Genomic DNA, 10,713 nt, shown 5'->3' with positions numbered 1-10,713 from the left:
AATCCTCACAATCGGATCCTCTCCAACTCTGGTTGTAGGAATATCCAGAACATAACACATACCTGACAGGTCTTGCCGTCTAGATAAATGAGGTATCGACTCGCTTGCTGCCACGTCACAATCGAAGGCTAACAGAGCCGTGCCTTGCTGTGGCTCTCTTTATTTCTAATTTTTCTTAATTTTATCCTGGAAAAACTAATTAATATCTATTTTATAAAGTCGATAATATCCTGAGAATTATATAATCCGGTCGCCTTTCTCGCACCGGCCTTTCCTATTTGACGTCAAAACGGGCCTCGGAGACCCCCTTCTCCATCTCCCTCGAGGGGTACGATTTCCTCGCCTCTACCTCCCGCTTGCTTCAATCTTTGATCCTTAGGGTGAGGAATCCGTGATTTTTCCCGATTTTTGCGGGTTTTCTTTTGTTTTCGGGGTCGGATTTGGCGGGATCTGTTGATTTTGGACGCATTCTTGGTTTCGGAAGCGAATGATCGAATTTAGGGTTTGGTTCGGTGGGGTTTCTGGCGGGGTTGGGTGGTGGTGGTGTCGTTAGTGTTTGGATTGGGGTTCGGTGTAAGATCTGTTAGGGATTAGGGTTTCGGATTTGGTAAAGGCTGGATTCTGAGCTTTTTTAGTGTTGGGAAAGGGAGAAATAGATGGAATTATTTGAATTTTGCACTTTGCTGTAAATTCGTTGCGTTGATCGATTGTGATTACTATTTTCCTCTTTTGTTTTGAATATTTGGGTGCATGTTCTTGTTTTCGTGATGTATGGATGCATCTTACTGGTGCCTATTTTATTGCAGGAATTCTAGATACCACGCTCTTGATGGATTGATGGCTGTCCCGATGGATAGTTCACTTGCTCCCTCATCTTGGGAGCGTGCCGAACGACTTTACAAGAAGGTATGCTCTTGTTCTAATTTGTTCCCTTGACAATTTGGTCTTTGTTTACATAATAGTTGCTCATGCTTTCGGATGCACCTTGTTTCTTTGTACTCATGAATTTGTGATAGTTAATATTCAAAGTGGTAAGCTCTCTACTTTGACTTGCTTGGAGATGCAAAACTTATTTCACTCGATTCTTTGTCGTTACTAAAGAGGTAATTTGAGCTTATTTTGTTGTCTTCTCTTATTTTCTTTCTTTTTTTTGTTTTTGTTTTTGTTAGCTGGACTATCCAATCAAAAGCTGTTGTAGTTGTAATGGTTAGGCAATTTTAATATTTTTAGTTGTTGATACTTGTTTATGGTATTTGCTCAGAAACTGACAGGGGTGTGTGTAAGACTATTAAGAATGCCTGATGCATTCCCTTCTTGTTCAGGATATTAATATTTATCATAGTCGCCTTTCAGCTTTTTGTTAAGAATTTTTTTATGCTTTATTTATTGATGCCTTGATATTGGAGCCAACTGATCTAAAGGTGCTATCGTCTTATGGTCCTATCTTTAGGAATTCCTTGTAAAAAATGGATTTGCTCTGTGGTTTGACATCATGGAAAGATAAGAAACAGTGGTGTTGGTGTAGGAAGCATTAGCTTTTGATTCCAGATGCAGTAACATGATGCAATGCATCTGTGGACCATTGTGTAGACTTAAGAAAGGATGGCAATACAAACTCAAAAGCAGATACAAGCAAGAAGATTCTATAATTTAATTTTGGTGATGAAATGAACTATAGAACTTTTCATTTGATTGAGCATTGCACTAGAATGTGTTGGTTTAGCTCAGATACTATGTGCGTCTAGTTGTTTTTGTTTTACCCTTTTATATGGTTTACTTACAAGTATCTCATGATGTTGTGGAATTAAAGTTGGTTTTATTTGTATCCGGTTTAGATCTTATTATCGTTACGTTCCCATTTATTTTCAATATGTTCCGTTGGTTGCAAATAGATTTTTAAATGATCTTGATTCCCATTCCTTTAGACTTTTCTTTCTTTATCAACGCATATCGTATGGTCATTTGTATTTCTGTACAACCCTGCTATTTGTAATTATGGAATGTGGAGGCAGTAGACTTTAATATGGGATCTTACTGCAGAAAAGTTGACCTACGACACTTAAGATATTAGTTTATTTAATAAATACTTTAGCACACTGCCAAATGTGATATGGCAATTGTGTGCTACAATTTCCTGCTGTGATGGCATCACATTTTTGCAACTTCCTGTTGAACATTGGACAGAAGGATAACTCTTTATCAATAGTAAGGTTTCTTTTCAACTTTGCATTTTCTCTATACATGATGCTTCTCGTTTTCCACAAGTGCCTGCTACTATTGCACATATCATAAACAGTCTTGGCACCTCAAAGTTTGATCAGATCTCAAAGGAGGATCTGAGCGTCTTGTTTGCATTGTTTTTTTTAAAACCTCTGGTAATTATCATGTTTTCTACAGAATATTGAACTTGAGAATGGTCTGCGAAAGTCAGCACAGATGAAAGTTCCTTCAGACCCTAATATATGGTTTCAGATGCGTGAGAACTATGAGGCCATAGTCCTTGAAGATCATGATTTTTCTGAAAAGCACGAGATAGAATATGTTCTGTGGCAGTTGCACTATAGGAGAATTGAGGAATTCCGGGCACGGATTAATGCCGCACCACCTGCTGGATCAATTGCTTCACAAGGTGGGAAAAGTAGTGCTAATATGGAGAGGATTAAGAGAATTCGATCTGCCTTTAAAAGCTTCCTTTCAGAAGCAACAGGATTTTATCATGATCTTATACTGAAAATTAGATCAAACTATGGTCTACCTCTGGGCTACTTTTCCGAGGAATCTGATAATCAAATTCTTCCAATGAAAGATGAAAAGAAAATGGCTGAGATGAAGAAGGGGCTTATCTCTTGTCACCGCTGCTTGATATATCTGGGTGACCTTGCCCGTTACAAGGGATTGTATGGAGAAGGTGATTCTGTCAAGCGAGAATATGCTGCTGCTTCTAGCTACTATAAGCAGGCAGCTTCTCTCTGTCCTTCAAGTGGCAACACCCATCACCAGGTTCTCTAATTTCTGAGTCCTTCACATTTTTTATTTGTTTTGCTATAGTTGTGTCCTGTACTGTGCTAATATGAATGGTCTAAGGGGTACTATTTTATGATTTTGAGTCATGAGTTCTTTTAACATATGAATATGTGTCATGTTTGTCAGCTTGCAATATTAGCATCCTACTTTGGTGACGATCTATTGGCTGTCTACCGCTACTTTCGGAGCTTGGCAGTGGATATTCCTTTTTCAACTGCAAGGGATAACTTGATTATTGCATTTGAGAAGGTACTTCTTTATTGGTGACAACCCATCAGATGTGCTGCTTTGTTGGATCTGCTCTTCTTTTATTGTTGCACAATCTTATAAAGCTTCTTGATCTATTGTTCCAACATGAAAAAATTACTTTACTGATCTAACACATTATGCCAATACTAAAGTTGTTAGAGCTTGCTCAAGTCTAATTCATATTAATTACAGAATTTTGAGCTTCTCATATACCAAGGAAGCCCTCTATATATGTTAGTTATATTATAGTTAGTTGTGTGCATACTCTAAATGAGTTGTTTTTTACATGGTCCCTGTGGCTGTATATGAATCTTATACATAAGAGATTAAAGGTTGATATCGAAATTGTGAAGTGTTGTCATGCATCACCACAGTTATACTATGCTGAAATTTAATGTACTGCTTTTGTACATGATAGCTTCACATAATAGGGGTTCCATACAATTCTGTGATCCCTCTTGATTTGTAATTAAATACACAAATCAATTGGTTCCGTCAGGTTAGCGATTGTTGTGTTGTGTCTACTGTCTCCACACAAGGTAATATGATATCTTGAGAGGTTACATAATTTGGATCTTTGACACAAATTAGTGCATATCTAACTTCATAGTGATTACTTATTGATACAACTTCTTTCAAATTTATTAAGTTTTGTGTAGTGATTTTTTACTACTAAAAGTTAGCAGCTTTGACATAGTACTTATAGGTAGGTATAAGTAGCTCAATTAAAGGTTTGGTGATGACATGGGTGCACCTTTCTGGTAAATTTTCCTTGTTTTATACTGGAAATTTATGATCTACTTAAAAATGCTATCGGTTTCACATCATTCAGTTGATGATGTTTAGGTCCCCCAATAATCTTTGAGTATTCTGACTTTAGGAATTATTTTATGCAGAATCGTCAAAATTATTCTCAGTTGCCTAGTAATACCAAAGCCCCTGCAGCTAGGATATTGCCCACACGATCAGCTGGAAGGGGTAGAGGAAGAGATGCAAAGGTTCTAGCAAAAGAATTAAAAACAGATGCAACTCCTGTTAAAGAACGAGAACCCACCATTCCTGAAATATTTAAAGCTTTTTCTACTCGATTTGTGCGACTTAATGGCATTCTTTTTACAAGGACCAGGTAGTGCTTATATTTTCTCTTCTCCTTTAGTGTTTCCTTTTCAGAGGGGCAAGATATTCTTTCTTGTTGCTTTAATATGTCTTACATGATCAATTTATTTATTTATTTAAACAGCTTGGAAACATTTGGAGAAATATTTTCTTCAGTAATCAGTGATCTACATGATCTTATTTCTTCTGGTCCGGAAGAGGAGCTTAATTTCAGTTCTGATGCTGCCGAAAATGCACTCATCATTGTGAGACTTATAGCCATTCTTATATTCACAGTGCATAATGTGAAGAGGGAGTCAGAAGGTCTGTCATATGCTGAGATACTGCAGCGTACTTTACTTCTTAAGAATGCATTTACAGCTGCCTTTGAGTTTGTTGGACATATACTTAAGAGATGCGTAGAGCTACATGACATTGCATCAAGCACCTACTTGCCAGCCATTCTTGTTTACATTGAATGGCTGGCATGTCATCCAGATATTGCAGCAGGTTCTGACATAGAGGAAAATCAATCTAAAGCAAGATCATTTTTCTGGAATCAATGCATATCATTTTTGAACAAGTTAATCCTGACAGGCCTTGCATCTGTTGATGGTGATGATGATGATAACTGCTTTTCTGATATGAGTATGTATGATGAAGGGGAAACTGGCAATAGGCTTGCATTGTGGGAGGACTTTGAATTGAGAGGATTTTTACCTTTAGTGCCAGCACAGGTTATTTTGGACTTTTCAAGGAAGCATGCATTCGAAATTGGGAGCATCAAAGAAAAAAGTACTCGTGTTCAAAGGATTCTGGCAGCTGGACGGGCTCTTATGAATGTTGTTCAGATTGATAAGCAGAGAATATATTTTGATCCATACTCAAAGAAATTCGTGATGAGCATAGAGCCTCCAGAATTTGAAGCTACGCGTACTGGCATCACTGATATACCTGAGACAAATGGTAATAAGCAAGGATGTCAAATTGATGACAGAATGAACCTTGAGGCAAAACTATCAGCGGCAGCAATTCAGTCAAAGGCACAACTTTATGTTGAAGGAGAAGAAGATGAAGAAGTTATTGTATTTAAGCCAACTGTTGCTGAGAAGTTTCCCAGCATAACTAGTTCAGTGTCTCCTACGAATGAGTACACACGTCCTGTTCAAGCGTCTGCTGCCAATTGGGCAACCAATGGGACATCGTTTACTACACCTCTGGATAATGGCAATCTTCCAAACATTTTGAATGTGGGTGCAGATCTGCAAACTGTTGTACCCCAACTACCTCCACATTACGCCAGTCCAGAAACTTCAAAATGGCTTCTCGAGCGACAAGCATTCTTATCTGATGGACTGAAGAATTTGAACTTTGGTGACAATGGGCTTCTAGAGCAGGGGTTGCAAAGAGGATTGAATGGTTTGCAGCCTCAGTCGTTTGCACCTCAAATTTCAGCTGCAGTAAATTCAAGTAATACCAGCATGCTGTACAATCAGATTAAAGCTGCTGAAGTCGCTGCATCATCTGTTCTACATTATGTAGTACCATCAGGTGCAGTGTCTGATGCAACATCTATAAAGTTCACAGCAGCTTTGCCAGCGGCATCAAAGAAAAATCCTGTTAGTCGTCCTGTTAGGCATATTGGACCTCCTCCAGGTTTTAGCCATGTTCCTTCGAAGCAACAGGATGATCCCATTTCAAGCTTAACTACAAAGGACCAGCACCCTCAGGTTGATGATTACAGCTGGTTAGACGGTTACCAACCACCATCAACTAAGGCTGTTGGGATGGATAACTATAAAAATAACATTGGCTACATGTATCCAAATGTTACCGCTGTTAGAAATAATGCAGTTAATGCCACTACTGGCTTCCCTTTTCCTGGTAAACAGGCTTCTGGTGTGCAGACTCATGTGGTTAACGAGAATAAATGGCAAGATTTCCAACTTTTTGAGCAGCTAAAACCATATGCAGAACAACAGCTTCAGCAAGCACATCAGCAAAATGGTCTGTTGCCAGAACAGCAGCCAGCGCAATCTCTTTGGTCTGATCGCTACTTTGTGTGAGAGTTGTACCAAAACGATTACAGGTAAAGATATTACTTGATAGCATATTTAATGATACATAGCCTTCTAACTTGTCCTTTCTCTTTTGTAAGAACTGAAACTGAGAAAATTTATTGATTGCTGATCTATTTAAAGCAGAGGTTGCTCAGAATCTGTTGCAGTACTGGCCTGCAGCCTTGGTGCATATCGAGTTCCGCCCCACTTTTCAGCCCTTTCAATATTATTTTCATTTGGAGCATGAATGGTCTTGGGAGCATTGAAAGTATTACCCTTAAATTTGGTAAGTCTTGGGGTTCCATTTGTTTCATACTACTGTTCCTCTTTTATTCTATTTTCAGAAAATTAAAACCAAGATTTTAAGTCCTCTTTGAGTGATTTCTGACTTGGGGAAGGATTTTCTAAGCAGTTCATTTACAGGGGTTTAGGCTAGTCAAAGAAATCCTGGCCATTGTGCCTTAAATGCTTAAGATTGGATATGCTGAGAGAGCTATTCATAGTGGCTGGCTAGATTGTATGGACATACAGATAGAAGTTCATAAGCCTCTCTTTCAACTAGTGAAATTTTCTTTATATTTTTTTTTCTAGTTATCTATCAATTCATATTCAAATCTGAAAATATATGAGACTTGCCCCTTTGTCTACTTTGTCTTCATTTCTGTTTCTTCAGCAAATTCATAGTAATGCCTTTTTTTTATATGTATGCATATTTTCTTTCTCCTCTTTAGCCAATTGTTGTAACTTGTGGCAGATGATCTTAATGTGCATTTTGCGTCTATATTTTCTGATGTATTACATTATTTGCTGTTTGCAGTCTGCTGATATGCAGAAAATAGCTCCTAATTCTCTAACTAGGTCTTCTATTTCCATTTAGTAACTTCGATTCATACTTGTCTGGCTACACAATTGTCTCCAAGATCTCTTTCTAAGACTGTTTTTGTGTCCTGGATTTGCCTGGATGAATATTTATGATGTTCATTGACCACGTTGCCTCTATGCTGTTTTCTCTTTGTCCTGGCTGATGAGTGATCCTTATATCTATTCAGCTTATAAAATATCTTTATAAAGGAAACTTTCAATAGTATTAGTATATGCCTGCATGATACATTTATTTGAATAAATATTGAAGAGCTTAGGAAACATTGCTTTGTTAAATTTGTGAAGTTAGCATTTGGTATATTTGGTTGAAAAGAAATTGAACAGTTGTAGAAAAATGTACTTACAGATCCGCTTTTCTCTTTCGGCTTTTTTCTCTGCTCTGACTTCTGCAATTCTAGAGAGTTGGTTTTTTTATTTATCTTATGGAAGTAGAGTGTTCTTATACTTTTCAGATTCTGTTACATATTACTCCAATTTTTATTTGCAGGGTGTACTGGAACTCCTAGACTCGAGGGACAGAAACATCTGTGATTGATGATGCTGAAAAAGTTCTCACTCGTGTGCTTGACCCTGGGGTTTATCGCGATAAGCTTAAATCTTATCTGGGCCAGAATTGAGCTGTAGAGATGCCGTCAATGAGTTGCTCTGTCTCAGTTATTGGTCTTTAGGTAAATCTGCTACAAGGATACTTCTGCTTTGAGTGAGCAATATAAGAGACGTAGAATCTGCTGAAAAGATTCAATCAATTGGAGGAGGCTGCTTGGTGATAATACTCGGATCAAAATGATATGGAATGGAAGAGATTGCAGAAAGAGTTTGGTTTTAGGAAGATATATACCTTAATATTATTACTGCTAGTATTGTGAGTGTGGATCTTCCTTTGATAGAGTGGTATCTTGACTCAGTATATGTTTTGGACTTGCACGTACTAAGTTGTCAGTGTCAGCGTCAGTGTCAGTGTCTCTTTTATTTGGTGAAGATGGTCAAACTATTTATATTGGTCACTATATCATGTACCTTGACTTTATGTGTGATTCTATCTTTAATAAGATGCTTTTGTAGTCTAATGGTATGCAGTCTCATTTCTTGGGTTCTATAAGATTGTAACACAGCAAATTTTTTCACGCGGTTTCCATTTCCAATCCTGTTAACCGCATCAGCTGTTGTTTTCCACCTTCCTGTTTGCTGCATGCTTCATTCATGGGTGGAAATAGGTGTATGCTCTAAGCCTCTAAAATCATCTTAACTTGGTGACTTTTACATTATTATATATCTGGAATTAGATTTTTTTTCCTTTCTTTTTTGTTGGTTGGGGGTGGGGATTTGTTGCCATTGGGTTCTCATATATGTGCTCTTGAAATGTCGTTAATTGTTGTGAGCTTTAATGATGGGTGCATTCCACTTGTTCCTGAATGTTCGGAATATGTGCTATTTTGCTCGACTTCTTTCTTTGCAAGTATTGGTTTTATAATTGTCTATGCCTATATTTATTCAGATGTATTCTTGTCTAAATAGCTGTGTTTATTATCAACGTCATTTTTAGTTTACAGGAAAATATATTATATGATATTATGATGCCATTTATATGGTCATCTCAGTTTCTGGCACTCGTTGATGACTCGCATGTATAAAATGAAGGCTTTTCTGCCTTTTTGACAGAAATAGACACATTTTATATTTTTTAATCAAAATAAAATTTTATTTAAATTTATTATTAAATGTGGTCTAATTTATTGTATCCCTGATAAAAATATTGATTAGTTCTAATTTTTGAACTTTAAATTGCTGAAAGATAAGTTTAGAAAATATATATACATAATACGTTAATCAGCTTAAAATTTTATTAGGTCTAATAAGTTATAAGTTTAAGGAGTAGTATATTCTAGTCAGTTAACTTAGTTTAACTATTAGTTACTAGTAGATAGTTCGATCACACTTCTCCTTCCTCTTTAATATTATTTTCATTGGCATATCTTCTAACTTCTATTTTAATTAATAAATAGTTACAATTATTTTATTAAACTGTGAATTTTATTTACCTTTTACTTTTCCTGTCATTCAAAAAGGTTCCGGTCTTGCATTTATATGGTCATCTCAGTAGAAGGTGGACACCTTACATTTACCGCTTTATTTTCCACAATGTCATGTATGTGATGATATTGTATTTGTATATATATCTTCCTCTTCGTTACTAATACCTATCTCCATATCATCAATGAATCATTTTATTCAAACAATATATGTCTTGCAACACATTGTTGTTCTTGACTTGTCTAAGAAATTGCAGCTCCTCCAAATAAAAAAACATGACCTGAAGTAGATTTACAATCATTTATATCCCCAGCAAAATCAACATCTAAATGTCCTAAAACCTTTAATTCATTAGCTTTATAGCATGATTTTAAACCTTTTGTACCATATATTTGTCCAGACTTACCTTGAGATCTACTAACAAGATCTACATAACTTATATCGAGTCTTGTACACCATACAGCATGTACCAAGCTTCCTGCAGCTTGTTCTTCATTTGGGCAATCCTTTTTAGATAACTTTAAGCCTCTCTCAACTAGTGTTGATGATGTAGGTTTATAATTTTCCATGTTAAACCTTTTTTAGAATTGAATCAAGATACTTTTCTTGACGTAAGAAAAGAACAGAATTGAATCAAGATAACTAGGACATATGAAGCATCTCTTGTATCTTTCATTTTAAATTAAGAACCCAATAGAGAATTAGTTTTATAAATTAACTCTATGTTGTTTCTAGCTAATAAAATATCTTCAATGTACAAAAAGTATAACAAAATGAGTCTTATTTTTCATGATATGTACATCAAGATCTAATTTATTTACAACAAATCCAATCCTGTGTTTACCTAAATCGCAATTAGAATAACGCTCACATAAAATTACCCAATTCTTTCCAATAGATTAATATATATATATATATATATATATAATAGTGTTTCATAATAACTATATTAACAATGTCACTTGATGGAATATAAGATAGAAAGAGAGAAAGAGACAATTGGGCAAGGAAGAGAGTGATGATGAGAGCTTACATTGATAGCGTTGTCATCGAGAAGCTTGTGCCACAGAAATTATTAAAAACCTATAGATATCGTGTTTGTATGATCATCGACAACTCAACAAGGAGCAACAAAGTTGAGAGTGTGAAAAAGAAGAAAAAACAATTAACTGTAGAAGCAAGCGAGATAAAGAAAACGACTAAACATAGAAAGTGACTAAGTTTTTGGATGAAACACTAGATAAGTTGCTGTCATGCGAAGCAAGTAATTTATAAATAAAAAATAATCTTTTAATATATTGACATAATTGATAAATCCATATAAGAATCGCTATCTAATACTATTACTTTTTATGAGATATTAAACTGAAAA

At 36.0% G+C, this 10,713-nt stretch overlaps 1 protein-coding gene across 3 annotated transcripts; it reads left to right on the top strand.

Annotated features, from left to right (window-relative positions):
* The first annotated feature begins 210 nt into the window (after positions 1-210).
* LOC140771671 (nonsense-mediated mRNA decay factor SMG7) lies at positions 211-8,377 on the top strand. 3 transcript variants are annotated; one of them, XM_073113259.1, is made up of 8 exons: positions 211-328; positions 807-906; positions 2,398-3,000; positions 3,151-3,273; positions 4,170-4,399; positions 4,514-6,457; positions 6,573-6,714; positions 7,798-8,377. In XM_073113259.1, the coding sequence occupies exons 2-6, from the start codon at positions 838-840 to the stop codon at positions 6,432-6,434; spliced, it is 2,946 nt and encodes a 981-aa protein (XP_072969360.1). In that variant the 5' UTR covers positions 211-328; positions 807-837; the 3' UTR covers positions 6,435-6,457; positions 6,573-6,714; positions 7,798-8,377. The 3 variants fall into 3 exon arrangements, with proteins under 3 accessions (XP_072969360.1, XP_072969362.1, XP_072969361.1); XM_073113261.1 differs by having other exon boundaries at positions 6,570-6,714; XM_073113260.1 differs by having other exon boundaries at positions 254-380.
* The last annotated feature ends 2,336 nt before the right edge of the window (positions 8,378-10,713 follow it).

The sequence above is a fragment of the Typha angustifolia genome, chromosome 12, assembly GCF_048772165.1.
Source record: "Typha angustifolia cultivar Huaian chromosome 12, ASM4877216v1, whole genome shotgun sequence".
Taxonomy (NCBI): Eukaryota; Viridiplantae; Streptophyta; class Magnoliopsida; order Poales; family Typhaceae; genus Typha; species Typha angustifolia.
This window is presented reverse-complemented; position numbering and strand designations above follow the sequence as displayed.